The 26594-nt window shown below is 42.7% G+C and overlaps 1 protein-coding gene across 3 annotated transcripts in view; it reads right to left on the bottom strand.

The window, feature by feature from the left end:
• Positions 1-21392, bottom strand: part of LOC126281859 (uncharacterized) — a 43601-nt gene extending 22209 nt beyond the window's left edge. For 2 of the 3 annotated variants that reach the window (XM_049981121.1, XM_049981120.1), the window contains exons 1-2: positions 21228-21392; positions 20311-20783 (exon numbers count right to left, since the gene is read on the bottom strand). In XM_049981121.1, the coding sequence (XP_049837078.1) occupies positions 20311-20783; positions 21228-21269 (515 nt within the window). In that variant the 5' untranslated portion in view covers positions 21270-21392. The remainder of the gene's footprint in view (positions 1-20310; positions 20784-21227) is intronic. The other variant, XM_049981122.1, reaches the window with a different exon arrangement.
• Between the last annotated feature and the right edge of the window lie 5202 nt (positions 21393-26594).

A 26594-nucleotide genomic window follows, 5' to 3' on the forward strand; every position in this document is an offset into this window, starting at 1 on the left:
GGCCGGATTCGAAGCTGCGACCATAGACATTAATACCAGAACAAGCTATATTTGTTCCAGCGAACTGTAAATTACTAGTTCCAGATGATGCTATGTGAATGGCAAGCGTCTATTATTGTAATGCTATCACAACCTATGGAACAGAAATATGGGGTCAGTTGGGTGATGGAAAACAGATATTCAAACTGCGAATAGTAACCATCAGACAAAAATGTAGACACACATCACCATACCAACAAAAAATGCATGAAGTTAAAGAGTTCCACACAAGATAACACAGCTAATCTCTGAAGTAGTACTGCTTAATACAGCACTGTAACTGTACAACTATTTTTCCTCTTCATATTTCAAGTATTAGCTTGAACGAGAAATTTAAGCAAACACTAAATTATTGCTTGTAGTAAATCCTTTCTATTCAGTTAATGAATAAATACTAATCACAGAAAACTGGAAGTAGGTATATAGTGTGATACAATTAACACTTTTGAGATGAGCGACATAGCTCCTACGTCGGTCCGACAGGACCCCAAAAAGACCATCGACGTAGTTCCTATGTCGGCCGATTATCAGCGATGTTAATGACTCCCAGCGCATGACTTGCGTATTGTGTAGGTTTAAAAGACACGTAACGTGTATCCACAGGACATGTGGCCTGTAGTTGAAGAAGTGTCATGATGATCTCTCCATTGGCAAAAGATTCCGGTATAGTCCCCCATTCGGATCTCCGGGAGGGGATTGCCAAGGGGGAGGTTACCATGAGAAAAAGATTGAATAATCAACGAAAGGATAATGTTCTACGAGTCGGGGCGTGTAATGTCAGAAGCTTGAACGTGGTAGGGAAACTAGAAAATCTGAGAAGGGAAATGCAAAGGCACAATCTAGATATAGTAGGGGTCAGTGAGGTGAAGCGGAAGGAAGACAAGGATTTCTGGTCAGATGAGTACCGGGTAATATCAACAGCAGCAAGATTCGTTATGAATAGGAAGGTAGGGCAGAGGGTGTGTTACAGTGAACAGTTCAGTGACCGTGTTGTTCTAATCAGAATCGACAGCAGACCAACACCGACAACGATAGTTCATGTATACATGCCGACATCGCAAGCTGAAGATGAACAGATAGAGAAAGTGTATGAGGATATTGAAAGGCTAATGCAGTATGTAAAGGAGGACGAAAATCTAATAGCCATGGGCGACTGGAATGCAGTTGTAGCGAAGGAGTAGAAGAAGAAGGTTACAGGAGAATATGGGCTTGGGACAAGGAATGAAAGAGGAGAAAGACTAATTGAGTTCTGTAACAAGCTTCAGCTAGTAATAGCGAATATCCTGCTCAATAATCACAAGAGGAGGAGGTATACTTGGAAAAGGCCGGGAGATACGGGAAGATTTCAATTAGATTACATCATGGTCAAACAGAGGTTCCGAAATCAGATACTGGATTGTAAGGCGTACCCAGGAGCAGATATAGACTCAGATCACAATATAGTAGTTCTGAAGAGTAGGCTGAAGTTCAAGACATTAATCAGGAAGAATCAATATGCTAGGAAGTGGGATACGGAAGTTCTAAGAAATGACGAGATACGTTTTAAGTTCTCTAACACTATAGATACAGCAATAAGGAATAGCGCAGTAGGAAGCACAGTTGAAGAGGAATGAACATCTCTAAAAAGGGCCATCACAGAAGTTGGGAAGGAAAACATAGGTACAAAGAAGGTAGCTGCGAAGAAACCGTGGGTAACAGAAGAAATATTTCAGTTGATTGATGAAAGGAGGAAGTACAAAAATGTTCCGGGAAAATCAGGAATACAGAAATACAAGTCGCTGAGGAATGAAATAAATAGGAAGTGCAGGGAAGCTAAGACGAAATGGATGCAGGAAAAATGTGACGACATCGAAAAAGATATGATTGTCGGAAGAACAGACTCAGCATACAGGAAAGTCAAAACAACCTTTGGTGACATTAAAAGCAACGGTGGTAACATTAAGAGTGCAACGGGAATTCCACTGTTAAATGCAGAGGAGAGAGCAAATAGGTGGAAAGAATACACTGAAAGCCTCTATGAGGTTGAAGATTTGTCTGATGTTATAGGAGAAGAAACAGGAGTCTATTTAGAAGAGATAGGGGATCCAATATTAGAATCGGAATTTAAAAGAGCTTTGGAGGACTTATGGTCAAATAAGGCAGAAGGGTATAGATAACATTCCATCAGAATTTCCAAAATCATTAGGGGGAAGTGGCAACAAAATGACTATTCATGTTGGTGTGTAGAATATATGAGTCTGGCGACATACCATCTGACTTTCGGAAAAGCATCATCCACACAATTCCGAAGACGGAAAGAGCTGACAAGTGCGAGAATTATCGCACAATCAGCTTAACAGCTCATGCATCGAAGCTGCTTACAAGAATAATATACAGAAGAATGGAAAAGAAAATTGAGAATGCGCTAGGTGACGATCAGTTTGTCTTTAGGAAAAGTAAAGGCACGAGAGAGGCAATTCTGACGTTAAGGCAAATAATGGAAGCAAGGCTAAGAAAAATTCAAGACACGTTCATAGGATTTGTCGACCTGGAAAAAGAGTTCGACAATATAAAATGGTGCAAGATGCTCGAGGTACTGAGGAAAGTAGGGGTAAGCTATAGGGAGAGACGGGTCATATACAATATGTACAACAACCAAGAGGGAATAATAAGAGTGGACGATCAAGAACGAAGTGCTCGTATTAAGAAGGGAGTAAGACAAGGCTGTAGCCTTTCGTCCCTACTCTTCAATCCATACATCGAGGAAGCATTGATGGAAATAAAAGAAAGGGTCAGGAGTGGAATTGAAATACAAGGTGAAAGGATATCAATGATCCGATTCGCTGATGACATTGCTATCCTGAGTGAAAGTGAAGAAGAATTAAATGATCTGCGGAACGGAATGAACAGTCTAATGAGTACACAGTAAATCGAAGAAAGACGAAGGTAATGAGAAGTAGTAGAAATGAGAACAGCGAGAAAGTTAATATCAGGATTGATGGTCACGAAGTCAATGAAGTTAAGGATTCTGCTACCTAGGCAGTAAAATAACCAATGACGGACGGAGCAAGGAGGAAATCAAAAGCAGACTCGCTATGGCTAAAAAGACATTTCTGGCCAAGAGAAGTCTACTAATATCAAATACCGGCCTTAATTTGAGGAAGAAATTTCGGAGGATGTACGTCTGGAGTACAGCATTATATGGCAGTGAAACATGGACTGTGGGAAAACCGGAACAGAAGAGAATCAAAGCATTTGAGATGTGGTGCTATAGACGAATGTTGAAAATTAGGTGGACTGATAAGGTAAGGAATGAGTAGGTTCTACGCAGAATCAGGGAGGAAAGGAATATTTGGAAAACACTGGTAAGGAGAAGGGACAGGATGATAGGACATCTGCTAAGACATGAGGGAATGACTTCCATGGTAGTAGAGGGAGCTGTAGAGGGCAAAAACTGTAGAGGAAGACAGAGATTGGAATACATCAAGCAAATAATGGAGGATGTGGGTTGCAAGTGCTACTCTGAGATGAAGAGGTTAGCCCAGAAAAGGAATTCGTGGCGGGCCGCATCAAACCAATCAGTAGAGGGTAAAAAAGGTTTACAAGTACACTCTGGTTTTCCAAGTACCCAGAAAAAATTATAGATGGCAGCATATGTCACTGCTGGAGGTGGTACAGGAGTATATTTTGAGTCATTTGTTTTGCCGCACTCACGCTGGACTTACAACAGGCACGCGGCAGTTTGTAATTTTAGATTGTTGTCGCCTGATAGCTTTGCACTTTATTTTCATCATGTCCTTGCGAGATGAAGAAATAGAGTTTTTATTGAACAATAGTGGTTCAGAATTAGATGAAGAAATTGCAGATTTTGTCATTAGAGATGGTAAGCTATTTTTTGTCCGAATTTTCCGTAATTCTGTGGTTTGATTCCTGGTCAGAAAAAAAAATAATTTTTACGTATTTTCTTATAGTTGAAAACGATCCCTCGGATGGTGAACAGTCAGGAAGACCTGAAGATGAGGTGATTGACATCGTTGTCACAACAAACACAAGTGGTCATTAAAATTTGCCATATTCTTCTGGCCAGTGGACAGATATTGTGAAACCTGTGATGTAGGAAATTGTTTTCCAAAATGTTTCGAAATATTTCATACAAAAGCCAATGTAACTGTGTGATTATTAATAAAATAAAAGTTCATATTTCAACAGTTATTCATTTAAAACTAACAACTTCAATCCTATGTCCCTTAGAGGTAAAAACCACTGTGAAAACAGCATACTCTCAAATTAATGTACCACCCTTGTCACTAACGTAAATGTTTATTTCTTTGCAGTGCTCTGAAGGGAATGGACGTAGTTTTTAAATGCAAAAGAGCAATCTGTTTTCTGTGGTATATAATCTGCTGTAGAAAATTTAGAAAAACTGTGAAATCACTCAGTACTAGCCGGTTGAGTGTCCGCACTTGCGCTCAGTCTTGAAAGTGTTAAAATTTGTATAGACAGATAGGTAGTAATTTCAATATGTGTTCTTAGGGGTATGGAAATAAAATGTGTGTAGGTAAACACAAAATGTGGAATATTTAAAAATGATATCCCTATGTTAATTAAGAAGTATGTGATTATGATTGTCTAAATTTGACATTGCAAATGTGTACTTGTATCTGTTCCATGTTTGTGCATCCAAAGCTAATAATTTATTTATTAATTGCTTTAATTTAACAACAACCAATTTCGGTGACTCTCCATCCACAATAATATGCTGTCCCCCCCGCCCCCCATAAAATCAATAACTTCTATGATTAAACAGCAACAAAGCTAACTAAAGAGTGTGATTTAAGCCTCTGTTTAAGGAAGAAAATACAGGAATACTGTTAAACTTCCATTCAATTTCACTTTTGCCAACAATCTTGAAAATTTTACAAAAGGTAATACATTATTGGTTTCTTAACAATCTGACAACAAATAATATATTGTTACAGTCACACTTGAGATTTCTAAAAGGCCCTGGTATTGAGAAGGGAGTCTACATAAAGCAAGAATAAACTTAATTTGTAACACACAGTAAATTAAGGAAAAAAAAAACTTAATTCACTGGACACACTAAATCACAATATCTTTTAAGTAACTTAGAATATTAAAACGTAACAGAAAAAATTATGTAGTTATGGAAAAGATAGATTGCTGCCCACCACATAGATTAGATTAGATTTACTTTCATTCCAACTGATCCGTAGTGAGGAAGTTCTTCAGGATGAAGAACATGTCAGAAAAACAACAACAAAGGACAAACATTTACAACTAAAACGAATAAGCTAATGTACCATTCCACAGGTCCCAAGTGGAATGATTGTCATTTTTTAATAAACACCATCTCTCTCACTCACACACACACACACACACACACACACAAACACACACACAAACACACACACAAACACACACACACAAACACACACACAAACACACACAAACACACACAAACACACACAAACACACACAAACACACACAAACACACACAAACACACACAAACACACACAAACACACAAACACACACACACACAAACACACAAACACACACAAACACACAAACACACACACACACACACAAACACACACACACACACAAACACACACACACACAAACACACACACACACAAACACACAAACACACAAACACACACACACACAAACACACACACACACAAACACACACACACACACAAACACACACACACACAAACACACACACACACAAACACACACACACACAAACACACACACACACAAACACACACACACACAAACACACACACACACAAACACACACACACACAAACACACACACACAAACACACACACACACACAAACACACACACACAAACACACACACACAAACACACACACACACACACAAAACTAAGTGACTTTAAATTCTTATCAAGATTATTCTTATTTCTTGTACTGATTCCATTAACTGAGCTGCTGGTTTGAAAAAGGAGTAAATATATTGGGAAGCAGTAGTTAGTATCCCTAGTTCCCTAAACACACTTCTGCAGGATGTTCTTGAGTTCACAGCACATATAACTCTTACTGCACGTTTTTTGTGCACGGCAAACTTTAGCTTGGCTTGATGAATTGCCTCAAAAAATAATCCCATATGACATTGTAGAATGAAAGTAAGCATAGTATGCCAGCTTTTTCATTTTTATATCCCCTATGTCTCACAAAATTCGCATTGCAAATAGAGATCTGTTAAGACGCTTCAGCAGTTCTGTGGTGTGCTCCTCCCAGTTGAATTTATTATCAAGCTGTAATCCCAAGAATTTAACACTGTCCACTTCTTCTATCTGCTTGTCATCATATGTTAAGCATATACTAAAGGGACACCCCTTACAAGTTGTGAACTGAATGTAGTGTGTTTTTTTCTAAGTTTAGTGACAAAGAATTGGCTAGGAACCAGCAATTAATGTCCACAAATATATTATTAGCTGATCTTTCTAAGACTATACTTGATTTGCTATTTATTGCAATGTTTGTATCATCGGCAGACAAAACTTAGTTGGCATCTGGTAATGTCACTGATGGAAGGTCATTTATATACTCACGAGAAGGTAAGGGCCCAAAATGGAACCTTGTGGGACCCCTCATGTAATTAGTTCCCAGTTGGATGATGCCTGATAGACTGATACATGTGTCTTTCCTAATAACACCCTTTGTTTTCTGCCAGAGATATATAAGATTTCAACCATTTTGCAGCATTTGCTGTTATGCTATAATATTCTAATTTACTTAAAAGGATATTGTGATTTACACAGTCAAATGCCTTTGACAGATCACAAAATATACCAGTTGTCTGCAATTTTTTGTCTAATGAAATAAGCACATTTTTACTGTAAGTTGTTGTTGTTGTTGTTGTTGGGATGTTTAAGGGGGGACTAAACAGCTAAGGTCATCAGTCCCCCATTCCAAAAAACCGGCGAAACAAAATTTACGGAACAGGTAAAACCCCAAGGGGGGAGGAGACGCCCCTCCCCCCAGTCACTGAAAGAACACCAATGTGTCAGCGAACACTAGAGACAAGAAGAGTACAGACGAACACTGGACAGAAAGAAACGGAAGAAAATAAGAGGGTCGGAGACTGGTTGACTGACCCATGGGTACAAAAATTGGGAAAGAGTCAACCATCCGAATACACACATTAAAATCTGCAACCAATGAGACACTCGAGGACAAGATACACAGAAAGGGAAAGGGACAGGTCCCCCCTAAATGGAACCATAAAAAGGACTACCACGGATAAAATTTAAAACGTCGTCAGCCATGGAGGCATCGTCGCATAAAACCAAAGGCAACGTGCCCGGGAGATTAAAAGTCTGCCGGAGGATGCGCAGGCAGGGACACTCCAACAAAATGTGGGCGACCGTCAACCGGGACCCACACTGACACAGGGGGGGATCCTCCTGACGCAAAAGATGTCCGTGCGTCAGGTAGGTATGGCCGATGCGGAGCCGACACAGGATGACAGAGTCCCTGCGAGAAGCCCGCAGGGAGGACTGCCACACATCGGTCGTCTCCTTGACAGCCCGCAGTTTATTCGGAGAAGTCAGGCTACGCCACTCGTCACGCCACATCTGAAGCACCTTACGGCGCAACGCCAGCTGCAAATCACGAGCCGGGAGGCCGATCGCCAAAGTGGGGGCGTCGACCGCCCCTTTGGCCAGCCTGTCGACACGTTCATTCCCCGGGATGCCAACGTGACCTGGCGTCCAAACAAAGACCACCGAACGACCAGAGCGGGTAATGGCAAAAACAGACTCCTGAATAAAGGATACCAGAGGACAAGAGGTATAGCAGCGGTCGATAGCCTGGAGGCTGCTCAGGGAGTCACTGCAGATGACGATGGACGTACCTGAGCAGGAACGCATATGCTCAAGAGCGCGCAATATGGCCACCAGCTCTGCAGTAAAAATACTGCAGCCAGCCGGCAAGGAGCGCTGTTCAACATGGGCAGCATGAGCAAAAGCGTAGGCAGGACGACCATCCACCAGGGAACCATCAGTGTAGACAGGCTCACAGCCTGAAAACGAGGCGACGAGCGCAAGAAAACGGTGACGGAGGGCCACATGCGGAACCGAGTCCTTGGGTTCCCGTGCCAAGTCCAGGCGGACGGACGGACGGGTCATACACCAGGGAGGCGTGGGTGCACAGGCCCGGAAGGGCGGCAGAAGAGGGAACGACCCCAGTTCCGACAGCAGGGACTGGACACGGACAGCAATGGAAAGCCCAGACCTAGGTCGCCGGTCGGGCAGAGGGAGGACCCTGGCAGGGAAAAGCAGGCGATGATTGGGATGGCCCGGTGAGCAATGCACATGGACAGCATAGTCGGCGAGCAGTCGGTGGCGGCGAATCCGCAGCGGGGGAACCCCGGCCTCCACCAGCAGACTATCCACGGGGCTTGTACGGAAAGCACCAGTTGCAAGCCGAACCCCACAGTGGTGTATGGGGTCCAACAACGTCAACACTGAGGGCGATGCAGACCCATAGGCCAGGCTCCCATAATCAAGCCTGGACTGCACAAGGGCTCTGTACAATCGCAACAGCGTGCTGCGATCTGCACCCCAAGACGCATGGCTCAGGCAGCGGAGGGCGTTGAGGTGCTGCCAGCACTTTTGCTTCAGCTGAGTAATATGAGGAACCCATGTGAGCCGGGCATCAAAGACGAGTCCTAAGAAGCGGCTAGTGTCCACCACTTCAAGTAGGTGACCGTCGAGGTAAAGTTCCGGATGAGGGTGGACCGTCCGACGCCTGCAGAAGTGCATAACTCGAGTCTTGGCCGCAGAGAACTGAAATCCATGAGTCAGAGCCCATGATGCCGCCTTGCGAACGGCTGCTTGCAGCCTGCGTTCGGAGACTCCCGTAGTCGTTGAGCTAAATGAGATGCAGAAGTCGTCGGCATACAAAGAAGGAGACACCGACGACCCCACAGCTGCAGCCAGACCATTAATGGCCACTAGAAATAAGGAAACGCTCAATACCGAGCCCTGCGGGACCCCATTTTCCTGTATATAAGATGAACTAGAGGCGGCACCGACTTGCACCCGGAAAGAGCGGCGCAATAAAAAGTTTTGAAGAAAAGCTGGAAGCTGACCACGAAGACCCCACTCGCGCAACGTAGCAAGGATGTGATGCCTCCATGTTGTGTCATATGCCTTCCGCAGATCAAAAAATACAGCAACGAGATGCTGACGGCGGGAAAAGGCCGTACGGATAGCAGATTCCAGCCGCACCAAATTGTCCGCAGCAGACCGGCCCTGACGGAAGCCACCCTGGGATGGAGCGAGGAGACCGCGCGACTCAAGGACCCAACACAAACGCCGCCCCACCATACGTTCGAGCAATTTGCACAAAACGTTGGTTAGTGTAATGGGGCGATAGCCGTCCACCGCCAGAGGGTCCGCACCGGGCTTCAAGATGGGAACGATAACACCCTCTCGCCATTGCGATGGGAACAGGCCCTCGCTCCAAATGCGGTTAAAGATGGTGAGGATGTGTCTCTGGCAGTCCCTGGAGAGATGCTTCAGCATCTGCGCATGGATGCAGTCCGGTCCTGGCGCTGTATCAGGGCAATTGGCGAGGGCAGCAAGGAATTCCCTCTCGCTGAAAGGAGCATTGTATTTTTCAGAACGACGTGTGTGGAACGATAACGGCGTCCGCTCGGCGCGCTCCTTTAGAGAGCGAAAGGCAGGAGGGTAAGTTGCAGTCGCAGAGCTCGTAGCAAAGTGCGTGGCAAGGTGGTCAGCAATGGTGGCGGCGTCCGTGCAGACAGCGCCATCCAGGGAGATTCCAGGGACACCCATAGGGGTCTGGTATCCATAAATCCGCCGGATGCGGGACCACACGAGCGACGGGGAGACACGGGAGCCCAAGGATGAAATGTACCTCTCCCAGCATTCCTGCTTACGCCGTGCAATAAGACGACGGGCCAAGGCACGGAGCTTCTTAAAGGCGATGAGGGTCTCCAGAGACGGGTGCCGCTTATGACGCTGGAGAGCCCGCCTACGGTCGCGAATAGCCTCAGCAATCTCCGGCGACCACCAGGGGACAGACTTCCTCCGAGGGAGTCCAGAAGAGCGAGGGATGACAGTCTCGGCCGCAGAAATAATTGACGAGGTCAAGACACGGACCACCTCGTCAATGTCACCCTGTGGGAGAGAAGCAATGGTGGCAGCGGAAGTAAAAGCCGGCCAGTCAGCCCTGTTGAGAGCCCAGCGGGGCAGGCGACCAGCAGAATGACACTGGGGCAGTGACAAATAGATGGGAAAATGGTCACTACCACACAGATCAGGATGCACTCTCCAGTGAAGGGATGGGAGAAGTCCGGGGCTGCAAAGAGAGAGATCGATGGCCGAGAACGAGCCATGGGCCACACTGAAATGCGTGGGAGCACCGGTGTTCAATAGGCTAAGGTCGAGCTGAGCCAACACATGCTCCACAGCGCGACCACGGTCATCGGAGACAGTCCCACCCCATAGAGGGTTGTGGGCATTGAAATCGCCCAGAAGCAGCAATGGCGGCGGGAGTTGAGCCAGCAGCGCAGCCAAGACATGTCGGGGGAGTTGCCCATACGGAGGAATGTAAACAGAGCAAACAGTAATAGCCGGCGAGAGCTCAATCCTGACAGCGACTGCCTCTAAAGGCGTCAGAAGGGGTACTGGTGAGCTACAGACAGAGTGGTGAACAAAGAGGCAAACTCCACCTGAAGCTCGTTGACAGTCAGCGCGGTTCTTATAGTATCCCCGATAACCGCGAAGGGCAGGGGTCCGCATTGCTGGAAACCAAGTTTCCTGAAGAGCAATGCACAGAACAGGGGAAACACTCAAAAGCATCCGGAGCTCAGGCAGGTGGCGGAAATAACCGCCGCAATTCCACTGGAGAATGGAAGCAGGAAGGGACTGGGAGGGCGTTAAGTCCACTAAGAGGCAGACGGCGCCGCAGAGTCAACGGCCGCCACCGAGCGAGAGTCAGCTGTGTCCATAGGAGACGTCCCCGAGGGTTCCGTGAGGGCGAGATCCGCGGCAGAGGCGAGGATCTCCACCGCATCCCCAGAGCCAGAGCTATTGACAGCAGGCGGTACTGAAACTGCCGGAGCGTCCTTCTTCTTGGACACGTTCCGGTCCTTCTTCTCGCGTCTGTCCTTTGGCTTAGAGGGCTGGGAGAGTTTCTCTGAAGGAGCGTCGGAGGCTGACGACGACGCAGAAGCCCTACGACCAGCAGGTGGATGAACCTTCAGCCACTGGCTGACATCCGGCGGGGTAGCAGAAGAAGCGGAAGAAGGGAGGGCCCCGAGGGACCCCTTCCGCGAGAGAGGAGCCGGCAGAGACGACGCCGGCGGAGACGACGCCGGCAGAGAAGGGGGAGGGGGAGGGATCGAGCCCCCTGGTTTTGGAGCAGATGTCACTCCTGAAGCATGTGCGGGGGGAGTGACAGAAGGGGGTTTGCCCCCAACTGCTAAGGGGGCAACAGAGGAAGGCTTGCCCCCAGACACAAGGGGGGCAGACAGAGATGGACGGCCCCGAGGGCCAACTGAAGGCGGCACAGAGGAGGCGACAACTGCCGCCCGCGAGGGCGACGATAACGTAGCTGCAGCATAAGAAGTTTGAAGAGGGACAGGATGCAACCTTTCAAATTTCAGTTTTGCCTCGCGATAAGTAAGCCGGTCCAGGGTCTTAAATTCCATAATCTTCCGCTCCTTATGAAGAACGGGGCAGTCCGGCGAGCATGGAGAGTGGTGTTCCCCACAGTTGACACAGACAGGCGGAGGCGCACATGGAGAATCGGGATGGGAGGGGCGTCCGCAATCTCGACATGTGGCACTGGATGGGCAACGGGAGGACATATGCCCAAACTTCCAGCACTGGAAGCACCGCATCGGGGGAGGGACGTATGGCTTGACGTCACAACGGTAAACCATTACCTTGACCTTCTCAGGCAATACAGCACCCTCGAAGGCCAAGATAAAGGCACCGGTGGCCACCCTGTTGGTCTTGGGTCCTCTGTGCACACGACGGACAAAATGCACACCACGTCGTTCCAAGTCAGCTCTCAGCTCGTCATCGGACTGTAACAAGAGGTCGCGATGGTAAATAATCCCCTGGACCATATTTAAGCTACTGTGGGGAGTGACGGTAACAGGGACATCTCCCAGCTTATCACACAAGAGCAACGCCCGTGACTGGGCTGGGGAGGCCGTCTTGAGGAGGATGGACCCATTCCTCATTTTAGACAAACCCGCCACTTCCCCAAACTTATCCTCCAGGTGTTCCACAAAAAACATAGGCTTTGTCGAAAGAAAGGAGTCACCATCACTTCTGCTGCAGACAAGGTATTGTGGTACATAAGGCTCCTGCTTGGCAAAAGATCTGCGTCCCTCCCATGGCGCAGCCAACGAGGGGAACGACTGAGGATCATATTGTGCAGCATCGAATTCAATTTTACCTCGCTTAGAGACGCTGGTGGCAGTGCGGCCACCAGCTTGCTGAGATTTATTGCGCTTCATTGCGCCACATCCGCCCAGATGCCACCTACTCCGAACGAGGGCTCTCCCCAAGGGCGCCACCCAGCCAAAGCAACGGGTACCTGGCCGATATCCCATTGCCCGGAGTCCCCGTGCCCCAGACAAGATGGGCACATACTCCTTGGCATGCATGGGGAGGAAACAGCTCTGGCATCTGTAGTGCGATCCCTGCGTGGTCAGGGGGCTACCACCAAGAGGGTACATGACGACCCCACCACAACGGACTGGCTACCGTGCTGGATTTTAGGTGTTGAAAGGGTCCACAATTGCCGTGGGCGCTAAGAAGGGGATTGCGCACAAGACGAGGAGGCAACCCAGAAGACATGGGGTGTAAATCCCTCCACACGACAATAGATAGCATGCAATATGGAGGTGCACGATGGACCAATAGAAAAACACCACGTAAGGCGTCCTTCCCCAAATGGCACGCACTAACAACGGAAATTTTGAAAATGGCAGGTCAAACCCAAGTGGGGACCATCACATAAGGCCGAAACTTTGAAGACTCCTTTTAGTCGCCTCTTACGACAGGCAGGAATACCGCGGGCCTATTCGTACCCCCGAACCCGCAGGGGGGTTACTGTAAGTGCAGACAACCTTCTCAATACCAGAACCCTTTAGAAATCCAAACTGTGACTTTGATGTTATGTTATTTGAGATAAAATGGTTATAAAGCCGATAGTACATTACTTTTTCTAAAATTTTAGAGAATGCTGGAAAAAGTGAAATTGGACGGAAATTTGATGCTATTCCTTTAGTTCTCTTCTTAAACAGTGGCTTAACTTAAGCATATTTCAACCGTTCAGGAAATATTCCACTGATAAACGACTGGTTACATACACAGCTTAATACGTTACTTAGCTCAGAATCACATTCCTTAATTAACTTCGTTGATATTTCATCATACCAACTAGATGGTTTTGATTTTAAAGATTTCAAGATGAACATTATTTCTACTGGGGTAGTGAGGGTCCAATTCATATTACGGAAGTTACTTGAAATGTCTGGTCTGAGGTATTCAATAGCAGTATCTACCGCACCTGACAACCCCATCTTTTCAGTAACAGTTATAAAATGTTTGTTAAAAAGTTATGCACCACTATGCACATCTTTCACCAATGTATCATTTACTCTTAATGCTATTTGTCCCTCTTCATGTCTGGTTCTACCGATCTCCGCTTTCGCTATATCCCATATTGTCTTTATTTTGTTGTCTGTTTTGTGTATCTTTCCTTTTAATATATTTGCTCTGATGTCCATATTACAGTCTTTAATATTTTGCAGTATTTCTTGTAATGTACTATAGAAACAACATCAAAACTGTTTTGGATTGACAGCTACAGTTTTTTGTTTTGTTTTACAAGATACCCCTATTCCTTGAGTAACCCATGGCTTCTCCGTAAACATTGCCCTAACCTTGGTAAGTTTAGGGGGAAAACAGTGTTCGAATAAGGTAAGCACTTTATTAGCAAAAGTGTTATATTTTTCATTCATGCCATGAGCATTGTAAACATCTGTCCAGTGAATTTCTCGGAGGAGTGTCCTAAAATAATCAATTTTTGACTTATTGATTACCCTCTTGAGCTCAGATTTTATATCCTGTTCAGTATTAACATTTAACAGAAGGAACTGCATGTCATGGTCTGAGAGGCCATTGACTATTGGTTTTGTAATATAATTTTGTTCATTGGACTTTTCTATAAAGATAGTATCAATGGCTGTTTGTGAGCAATTGGCTACCCTAGTGGGGAACTTTACAGTGGGAATTAAGTTGAACGATAGTGTTATTAACTCAAATAATATATAAGAATATACAGCCTACAGTTGCAGGTTAATTTTATTGTTTACCTAGGTTTCAACGTTATTAATAACGTCTTCTTCAGAACCTGCAACAAGTTAATATTATAATGCACTAGCAAGTTATATTAGACATGGTCATCCTACAGGGTGCAACGTATATTACTTACATAAATTATTATTTAAATGTTTGCCTAAAACAGGCCCTGTCCTAAGTCAACTTCATAAAACTTGATGCAGAACCATAAGGTTTTGTCATTTCTATTAAAGCAACTGTAGAAATTCACGTTAAGCCCATTGTATGGGCCTCGTCGTGTGACTAGAGGCTGCAGACCGTGAGGGCTTCGCGGTCTGCCTCACAGAGGTAGCAGTGCGCATGCGCGAGACGTATAGAGTCAAACTCTTATTACGCATGCATCAGATAACCTTATTGCTATGAATTAATTTTTTATTTTACTATTGTAATTTAATTACAGTATCCAGCATTACTATGTTTTACATTCTATTACAGAGCTTTCTAAACTGACCAATTGTAAACCTAGTATAGATTGGAAGCATTTGAAGTATGTCCTATTTTTTTAGATACAGTTGATCGTTCAGTAAATTGCTTCCATCTGTAATTAGGTGTACATAAATTTGTAGTTACTCAAGCGTGTCAAGTCTATATCCCTTAACTTCATGATGTTGTAGCTCTATGTCACGCAAAGGTTTAGGTGTATGAGCCATTTGCACCAGATGTTCCGCAAAGGCTGACCCCCGTGTTCCTACGCCCTTTATTGGAAGATGTTCTTCAAACCTCACTAAGGGTGTAGGACATTTCACACTGACTGAGTTAAAAATTGGATAGATTTAAAATATCTGCTGACTGTTGAAAATTCTTAACCAATAGCTGTTTATGCTGATTTAATAAGCTAGAATTATGTTTTTTGGTTTCTTTCTCAAACTCAAGGTTTATCTAAGTTCTAACCTATCTTAAATTTGGTTTGTTTCTGTCCTCCCTGCCCTAAAAATGGGTCTTTTCTGAACCCTATAACCACTGGTATTTCACCACTCATGACAGTGCCTCCCCCCTTTTACTTTCCGGCTATTTTCCCCAGCCAATTTACCCTTCCAATTCCTGTTGAGGGGGGAGGCCATATCCAGTATAATCCCACCTATTGAGAGAATCAACAGGAACCACACCAATGTGTGACCCTGCACCTGACATAGGTATCCGTTCCAGTTCCAAATTAACTCTCTTGACAGAAGAGTTCAAATGAGATTGGTCATGGCACCCAAGAACAAATACAAATTCAACACTAGTATGCTTCGATGCTGGCTAAGTCTTTGCTAGGTCAAACACTATACTGTACCCAGGATCCCTGTCAATACTGTTACCTGCCCCACCCACTATAACCACAGTGTCTTCCTTAGTGAAATTTTTGCAAAGTGATCCTAAAGCCTCTGTCACCTACTCCAGACCAGCACTAGGTTTAAAAAAATTGGTGACCTGGTAATCTGATCCTAATTCATCCTGCAAAAGTTGGCCAAAACCTCTTCCATGGGAACTACCTAACAACAACACTTCCTTTCTCTTTACTGGTTTCCCTACATTCAATTTGCTGCTGAAAGTTTGTTGCGCCCTGTCTACACCTGCAACTGCTTGAGACTGACGACCTAACTGAAGCAACAGGTCAAATCTATTTTCCACATTCACCACGAAGCTGTCAGACAAAATTCTAGGCCTGTTCCTCCTGTTGCCACTTCCCACCTCTCCTTACCCTTCTCCTTCCTTTACCTGTCAAGATCTCCCCTGGCCTAGTCTAACTCAGCCTGAAGGGTGGCAATTTTCCCCTCCTGTTCTCGTATCTTCCTATCCCTACTACAAATCCTACAAGACCACTGACGAGTCTTATTTACTTCCCCTATTCCCACACCACTACAGTCACCCACAGGGAAGAAACTACAGCACCCACCACACCAAAGCCCCGACCTAACAATTCCACGGCCAGTCAGGCACTTTTCGCTCATGATAAACATAATAGTTTATTAAGAGTGAGTCAGTTAAATTACAGATACGGGGTCACTGAAAAGCACAGCAAAATGACTTAAGTAAGCAAGCAACAAACTTACAGCATGCTCGAATAACTGCGAGTCAGCAACTTCTGTTAACCAGTACAATGAAAAACCACACCAATGTTACTTTTTTTTATTGACTCTATGATCAATTTTGGGCTTCAGCCCAGAACTAGTAATCGAGAAAATAAAAAAGTATAATTTGCAACTTTCGATTTGTTTTTTGTTGTACTATTTAAGCAGGCTTCTGGCCGAAAAAGAAAAAAAAAAAACCACGGCTACTGTCTCTGGCCGTCAAGGTGCCATACTGCAAGCAGCTGCACATCTTGGGAGAACCAATCTGGGTGGTGGGGGTAAGGAGGAGGCTGGGGTGGGGGTTGGTGAGAGGGGACAGCAGGTTAGTGAGGGGGGGGGGGGGATGGTAAAGTGCTAGTTGTGGGAGCGTACAGGAAAAAGGTGAAGAGATGGTAGTGCAGCTATGATGCAGTTGTGACGTTAGTCATTGGATGGAATAAAAGGGGGTGGGAGAGGGGGCAGAAAAGGAGAGAAGAAAAAATAGTGGGGTTGCATTGGTGGGACAGAGGGTTGTGTAGTACTTGACTGTGAACAGGAAAGGGGATATGTGGGTGAAGGGTAACAACGAACGAGGGTTGAGGTCAGGAGGGTTACATGGAACGTAACATATATCTAATGACTGTGTCACAGGTTATGCCATTTGGATCTTTCCTACTAACACCATCTATTCACAGTGGTGCAGGTGGGAATTCTCCCTGCAATGTATCATATGTTCCCATAACCCTCCTGACCTCAGATTTTATTAGTCATTGTCCTTCACCCACCTGTCCCCTTTCTCTGTTTCCACTGCAGCCCTACACAACCCTCTATTCCACCAACAAACCCACAATATTCCTACTTCTCTCTTTTTCCATCCCCTCCCCTCCCCCCACCGCATCTAACCTCCCAGCGGCATCTAACAGTCCTATTCTTTCTCCATCTCGTCCCTGTATGTTCCCACAAGCAGCACTTACCACCCCGCACCCCCCCGATGCCACATCCACCTCTTTACTGCCGTCACACAGAGTGTTTCTCCCATCATCATGAGCAGCTGCTCCCGTCTGGCCTTGAGGCAACGAAAGACAATGGTCATGTGTGTGCAAGTTTCATTTGCGTGAGTGAGTGTGTTTTCTAATTCTGGAGCAGGCCTTTGGCCTGAAGCTTACTTATTTGATAGCCTACAACAAAGTAGGAAAAGAGATTGCTACATACCGAAAAGACGTCAATCCGCAGACAAGCACAATTAAAAAGTCACTTACACAAAGCTTTTGGCTCCAGTCTTCAACAGTGAAAGAGAAACACACACCATTCATACACACAAGCACACCTCATGCGCACACAACCACCTACTATGGCAGCTAAGGCCAGAATACCACCATCACGTGAAATGGCAGCAGGAATCTGGAGGGGTCGGGTTAGGGATAGTGGTATGTGGGTGGGAGGACAGAACAACAAGCACTGATCAGGAGATTGCATGGCCAGAAGGTGGAGCAAAAAGGGGAGGAGTGAGGTATGATTCGTGGTTGTGTGGGCAGACAGTGGCAAAGAAAGGGGCTGAGAGATGAAAATGGGGAGGAGCAGATAGGAGAGAGGCTTGGGTGGAGAGTGTGTGGACAGTATGTTACCACAGGTTTAGGAAGGGATAATTATGGGAGCGGAGAATGTGTTGTACATAACTTTGATCTGTGCAGTTCAGAAAAACTGGTGGTGAAGGGACCCACATCCACAAGGATCACTTTACTTGGCAATTGTTTAATATCCATTTGCATATTTGTTTTTCTTTGAAAACATTTTGGCTATTGTACATTTTTGGTCCTCTGACAAGTTCTAAATCCTCACTGATCTTCTCACTATGCATCTATTGGTACAAAAAGAGTAATCTAATCTTCAAACTTAAGAGATACTGCATTCTGTTGGATTTGCTTGAACCATAGTGTTCTGTATGTTATGTGTGAAAAGTGCAAGTTAACATCTGAGAAAGGAAAGAAACAACAACAACAACAACAATAATAATAATAATAATAGCAGATTTAAAGGGTCTGAACATTCATGTTTTCTAAGTGTTTGCATAGAGTATATCTCAGGTGGGGCAAAATTTCCTAGGGGATGCAAGAAACCACCTAGAAACTACACCCACACCTGCTGTCTCACCAGTCCTAATCATTCATCTACATCTACATGATTACTCTGCAATTTACATTTAAGTGCTTGGCAGAGGGTTCATCGAACCACAATCATCTGTCTGAAAGACAGATTCAATCCAGCCCAAAGTTATCTCTGTGTGTTCCAAAAGCGAGACAATGCACTTGCCTATCCATGTGGGTAATGTTTGCTTTGCATGGAGGAAGTAATTTTATGTGAGATACATTATTACATGTTCTGAGGCATCAAGGGATCACCAATTTCGTATTGGAGGGCAGCTTGGAGGGTAAAAATCGTAGAGGAAGAACAAGAGATGACTACACTAAGTAGATTCAGAAGGATGTAGGTTGCAGTAGGTACTGGGAGATGAAGAAGCTCGCACAGGATAGAGTAGCATGGAGAGCTGCATCAAACCAGTCTCAGGACTGAAGACCACAACAACTCAAGTCAACGAGATAGGATGCTAGTTTTGTATGCCACATCTGTGCTTTTTGTAGATGGGTGTGGCCTGTGCTTTCTGTGATCACTGGGCGTCTGGTGATGTAAGATGGCTGGGCACTGACAAGTTGGGGCAAATTCCCAACATAAATGCATGGGAAAATGCTCGAAATTAATAAATTCTCAGGCATTTATACATTTTTAATGATAAATTGATAGGTGGCACAAAAAAAAGAAAAAATTAAACTGCTATTTTATTTTGGGAAACATGTTTCCAGACACTGCTTTTGTAGTGATTGGTTAACCCAGTTGTAAAAGGTGCTGTTAGGAAGAGTTCCTAATGGAAATAAATTGGACTACATTTTTAATGAGGTCCATTCTTGGGGTAGTACATAATAAAAAAATAAAACAATACTAAAGTTTAATGTAATGCTTGAAATAAAGTTAACTAAGTATGCAGCCTGAAGACATTTTTTATTTGTACTATACTGCAGAAAAAAGTTTCCCCCTTAACGATTTTAATTAGGGATGACTCATGTGTTAATTCCCATTCCCTGAGTAGAAGAATCGCCAATTCCCTAAGACTCTGCTAGTAGCCTATAGGAATGTAACCACTACAGTATGTTGGGCATCAATTCCTTATTATTAGATCTTTTTTATGTTGGCGTTCTCACTTTATCTTCACAGTAGTGCAGTCGTATGAAAGTAGATAAAGAAAGGAGCAGAGCAGCAAACTAGTCCGTCTTAAATGTCAATACATCAGACAAAGCAATTTTTGGTTATTCACTGAAAACAGTTTAACATTTAAGAATACATTTATTATCAACTGACATGCATTATACAATACTACACGTGTGTGTGTGTGTGTGTGTGAAAAATATTTTAAATAAGCAGCTATCAGCTATGATTAACACACATCCTTCTCCTTTCCTTTGGGTCTTAGTAATAAAGGCAATGAATGACACTTGTATGTTCACATTTGCGAACTCTGGACATCACCCTGCTTTATTTACCAATGTATGGAGTTGAAAGAACTTCAGCCATTCACCACAAAGTGCCCAGTTAAAAATATTACAACCATTTCTAAAGATTTCTAATTTGTGTTACCACAATCCTAGGGAAGGTTCTTCTTCTAATTCAGTTTACGAGAAGACATGGTGTCTTTACTGCTGTCCACTCGTTTGAAAGAGAGGTAAAATGTAAAATAAAGTTTGCTATTTGTACTCACTTGAAGTCAACTCCTTTACAATTCTTTGGGTCTGGATGCTCCTCAAATTTTGAAATATACAGAAACGCTCTTGCTATTGGTAAAACCTTTATTTCAGTATAACCAGGTGGTTCTGCAGCATGAAAACGCTGAAGCCACTGATCAATAGCTTCATCTGTAACAGCAGACTTTATTTTCTTGTGCTTACAACACATTGCAAAACTTTTGTTTTTCTTTGAATATGTGTCTGAGCGTTTTTCCATTAAATAACGCGCATTCTTACTACAGTGACTAATAAATAACTTAATGCTCTCTTCACTTTTCGTTTGGACTTCTCTCTGTAGAGCTGTTATATTTAAACATCCATGTTTCTTAAGTGCCTTCAGAAAACGAGACTTTTCTTCTGTTGTCCACGTTCCTTTCTGTGGATCGTAGTCGCGTTGCGGTTTTATTATTTTCCGTTTGCGGCGTGTCATATTAGTCTCAGGAAGCACCTGAAATAACATTCACGCATTTATTACGGAAAAACAATTTCTTGTGAATTAACTATCAATCAGATGGAATATAAAGTATATGAGCACATAACTGGACTTTTCGCCTGTAAGCATACTGTAATGATTATGAAAACATAATCTTTTTGAGATTTTGATGCTCCTATTTCTATATATATTTTTAATATTAGGTAACAGAAATTTAACACATGTACGGCAGACCACAGAATGAGTAAAGCACAAACTGATGTCACGATGAACATAACACCTACTGAGGAATCCCTGCAGCTCATAGTTTATCTGCGACGGTTTTAAACTTCAACTCCTATACTTGGTTGCAGTTTAGTTAACGTAAACAAATAACACAATGACATTAAATTTACAACTAGTGCGTAAGTACACATTTAACATAAAACCTTTAACATCAATAGTAGTACGTTTACTAACATCCTCCCTACTTGATTGCTGACATCCTTCGCTTTCTTCCATTTTTATAACTCCAAGTCGTTATCAGACTACAGAATAGACCACACATTCCTTCGAGTCTTTAAATGTTTATGTGTTTCCATAGATGTACCGCTTTACGACTTTACGACTACTCGCTATGCGCAACTCTGACGTACATGCTACCAACCGTTCAGAGTAAAAGCCTGGTCACACGCAACGATCAGTCTGCGCAAATGGACACATCATACACGCGCAGACAGATCGTTGCCTGTGAACTGGAGATTTGCGCACATTTATCAGTTCTAATAACCCTTACGAGGGCACGGTAAATCATTTTTGATTTTGCTTCTTCGTGTTTAATGTTCCTTGCTCCAAGACTTCCTTGATTCTTCGAGATCATCCAGGCCGGAGACTTTAACGAGACAACGTCGCGCATCTGTCAAATAGACGGCCGGCTTTCTAGAACGGAGCATGTTTAAAATAAAAGTGCTGTTCCAGTTGTCATCAGTAAAATTTTGCTCCAAATACACATCACAGTCTTTTAGTTTTGTGACACAATCATGCACAAAACTTTCACCGGATGATTACATATCGCCGTAGAATGTTTCCTAGCTGTGATCATTGAGTTATTTTCAAGTTTAGAGGCACTATCCATATCAAATCGTAAGAACTTTCAATGTTATTACCAACACACGCTTGAATACACACGCAACAGTGGCAGCTCGTGAATTTGCATTCTGGGCATGTTTACAAATTTTTAGATTCAGATAAATATGAGAGTGTGAAATCGTCTAATGTACAACTAGTTCAAGAATTTTATACAACTACATCCCTTGCCAATAATAATAACAATAGTAATAATAATAATAGTATTTTAATTGAATCGACTGTGGGTTCATTGTGAAACATTGTAAATTACATAAGCATACACTGTTTTTTGCCTCGTTTCACAGATTTTATTGTTGTTACTACACACCCTAGGTTTCCGGTTATAAGCCCATTTTCAAGAACATTATTGATTCCCAAAGATGACAATGCATAGATAAATATCTGAATCAGTAATGTACTTAAAAATGGGCTTATAACCCGAAACCTAAGTTGTGCAGTAACAACAATAAAATATGTGAAACAAGGCAAAAAACAGTGTTTGTTTAGTTCATAATAATGATGATGAAAAGATGCATAACATACCTAACAAGAGAAAGAATTGGTTTTGTAGAATTTTGTTGTTATGTATATAATTAATTACAGTTTAGGGCAATAATGAAATAATGTGTAAGCTTTCGCAACTCTCCATTTTGCAATTTTGTGTATGTACGATATCCCTAACAGGTGAACTCTTGAATTTACTTGTGGGGTGAAAGTCAGATATTCTTGCACTGCATCCACACAAAAACTTGTGCTAACTGTACACTTATTTGATTTCATCACTCTCCCAGTTAAAGGATCTGTTGTCGGCCCTGGTTCCTTTGCGGAATACCGATAAGTGGTACAAAATATTAAATCGCTCGCCGACAAGTGGGACACAAAACAAAGCAAAATGAAAATTGTAAAACTTTAAATTATTGAAAATATCAGGCACAGACTCTGAAAATGAGCGTGTAATTAACTTTCAGAACGGTAATTTGCAATGAAACGAAATAATAATGAAGCAGAAGACTCTATGACTGTGTAGAATCTATGTAGCAACGTAATTGTTCTTTTACTCGCTGGTGCAAGAAACCAAAAAGTCCGGCATTAGTAAACACTCTCACTGTTCTAGGCTTGAAGAAACGCACGCTACGGCGGCCATCTGGCATTGTAAGTTATGAATTTTTTAATAATATATCGAAATTTATCCTAAGTGTGCATTTTTCTTTCATGTGTATAGTGTCCTTCATACAGAAGTAAAAATTTTATTATCAACATTTTCAGTATACTGGATAAACAACAAGAACGACGAACAATCTATCATTCTTGGCAGACATCTTGCATAGGAATAATTTCATGCAGTCCATCATCAACGGACGTTTTAAAAGACTTGCATCATAATAAGTAAAGAAGAGAAAGTGCATAAATTAATTTATTTCGTATTAGAGTAAAAATTAAGAAGATTCAGTTTATTACAGACATTGGCCACTTCTCGGCAAATAAAGATTATTCTGTTTAAAAAAGGAAATATTTTCTTTAATTCAAAGATTTCTTTTGATTAAATTTCGCTTTGTTTAAGATATCCTGCAGCAATATTTTAATGTGATAACACGAAATATAATCCCTGAGATTACGTTTACGTTTTTGTCTCTATGAACGCTCCACATAGACAGCAACTCATGCATTCCTATATTAACAAGGTGGTGTGTCGCATGTTGTTAAATAATCAGAGCTGAGAGAACTATTTTACAAAAGTATAGCTTCCGGTCCCCCATATTAACATCTTTCTTTCTTGTGCTCACTCTCCCAAATGAGTGCTCTATTCACGCTCTTGCCAGCCATAAATATGAATAAGTTAGGTGTTGAGGATACGGGGTATTTTTCCAGCTCAACTTTATGTAAAAATCAACAACTATTTCTTGCAGGCACTGTTTATAATGTATATGTTTTTCCACCTATTATGTATATTACAAGGATAAAAGATATCACACCTTACATTTTAATTTTAATAGTTTTTTTCCTAATAAAAATATTATTTTTTTCTACAATTTAGTTGACTCTGCAATAAAGCTTTGGTCTACTACATAAGTATAGACTACTGCAAGTTACAGAAAAAATTATAGCAATGCTTTATAAACTTCAGGAAATATTTGTACCTGAACTCTGAAAAACACAACTTGCTGGAAATTGCGAATGAAGATTAAATTGTGTCTCGGAATATTCATGGAGCATAGTCTTCATCCTGCAGCATTACTTCGCCTTCAAGCTTCCTCTTGGTATACCTTTTAGGACTTCTTGCTTCATGGGTAAGTTGAAGAGCGAATCTTTCAGCTTCATGTACCTGTTGTCAGTCACATGCAAGCAATTGATCTTCCATATCAGAGCCACATTATATGCCTAATTTACCCAGTACTTCCAAGCTTTGAATCACTCCATCATTGAAACATATCACTTCATTTAGTACACCAACATTTAATGTATTTAGTCCTACAAAAACATTCTTGGGTGATCTTTCCTTTATGCAATCGTTGAAACTTTCATTTGTATTCTGAGTGGCCCCATGAAGACATTTACTAAGCAAATCAAGGTCACTCAGGTCTCTAAAAACTGGTTTAATATCATTCATAACAGGCTGTGGAAGATAATGCTTATGTGGTATATTTGACCACTTTCTTTTGCTTTTTGGTAACCACACCAAGAATCTGCTCCTTTAGGGCAAAGTCTGTGAACAGGTTTCTCATCTGTGGACAACTTATGAAAGTAGGTGGCCCTTACAGGTTTTCTCATTGCTGTTAACATCATTCAGAGGTGCAATTCGTCTAATGGCCAGTCCATAATAATTCTGAAGAAGGTCTATTTAAGTTTCTGTCAATCTGCTTCGCCTAGACAGAGATTTTCCATCAGCAACTTTCCTTTCATTTCTGTTCATAGCTTTCTTAATCGTTACACATGTCCACAAAACTCCACTTTTGTTACCAAGGTATCACCATAAGCATTGCAGTCATTAATTGTATTGAAAGCTTTAGAATCCCCATCACCTAGGTGCTTCTCAGATCTAACATTATGAATAGGCACCAACCCCTGAAATATTTTTAGAGCTCCATCACACTCCATACCTCCACTGTAACCATCATAATTCTTAGAACACTGATATTCAATATGTCCTTCAGTGTTACCACAGCAGGTGTGGCAGAACTTAGATAAGCACTCAACATCAACAACTTTTTCAATCTCCAGAGAAGTAGCACTAACAACATCACTCAAGGAATGATGTCCTCGACATTACTATGTCCCATCAAGTGCAACAGCAATGCCCTTGGTTCCATTAATATTTACAGTTCCTTCTACTGCACGTTTCATAGATGCTTTAGATAAAAAAGTCAAGGCACCTAAAACAGGGTGCATACGTGGACAAGGAAAAAAAGTACCCGGTTTTTTCCCAGTTAAAAATACACTTTCTCACAGGTGACAGTATATTTTCCCTTATCGATCCTTTGAATGGTTATGGTTTTATACATGGGTGTACAATTTCCCGGCACTTTAGAAAACGAAACTTCGATGCGCTTTTGTAAGCCGTTCGTAGCTCATGTCATGTGATCTCGCCAGCCGATAACAGCGGATATTCAGAGCACCAGAAACGTGATTTAGTCAGCCAACAGCAACATCACTTAAGTAGCACGGACACACAAACTGGGAAAGTCAATAGTTTAAATTAATATACATAATGTAGATACAAGAAAAGCAAAGCTTTCACATATACTTTTCATCTTTTTTGCATGTGTCACACTTTAAGGTATATCACACAAATGTGCCAGTAAAATTTTTAATAATGACATAAATGTCTGATCTTCAGGGTTCGAAATTCTTCTAAATGGCTCGTTATCAAAGAGTTGATTCTTAAATGAGAGTCAAACGCTCTGTGATTCAATAAATTCATATTCTATTCTTGTATCTACGCTATGTATATTCATTTAAACTATTTCTCACCTGTTATACCGGTCAGTCGTTTATTTCCATTCTGGTAGTCGGAATCTATGGATTGCGCTAGTAATTATAATCCAACCAACCACATAATCAGACAGCGATTGGCATTCATCCATTCGGCTTTACTCCTGCAGCTCGTGAAGCCCCGTCCTCTTTTGTCTGCAGAAAGTTTATTTCTAGATGCGACAAGGACTCACCTGACAGAGACATCACGTACACGTACACTATGCATGCATTCAAAAGTCAACTTATGATTCATTCAGAAATCAACTTAAAATGTGTTCAAAAACCAACAGGGGAACGTTTCAAAATCATATGAATAATCGATAGACAAAATTGCGCTGGATGCTAGGCGCTTTGTGAAACAAGTTTTTTTCCTCAAGAATATGAATTTGGCGCCCCCTTTTTCCGATAGCATCTAGCTGCTTGCTGCGAGTGTTTGCACAGCCAACAGCCACATTCCTGTAGCCAGAAGCAGGAGAATCTACTACTCAAACGCGCCTCAACTGTGAATGCTCATGAGCCTGCTCGTAACTGCTGAAACAAATCTAATATAAAACCCTTTGACACATTTTGCTGTTGGCTGACGCTTGCATGAGCACTGTGTGTCGTTGTTGTATATGGCACATTTCCTTTAAGTTATCGCTTTAAGTTATTTTCGTTTTTTCTCTCGTTTATGTTTTATTGTTGAAGTATTATTCTGCAGTAGCGTGATACAGTAATATCCTTTGTTAGAGCATCGGTTCTTACCAG

The sequence above is a fragment of the Schistocerca gregaria genome, chromosome 7 (assembly GCF_023897955.1).
Source record: "Schistocerca gregaria isolate iqSchGreg1 chromosome 7, iqSchGreg1.2, whole genome shotgun sequence".
Classification (NCBI taxonomy): Eukaryota; Metazoa; Arthropoda; class Insecta; order Orthoptera; family Acrididae; genus Schistocerca; species Schistocerca gregaria.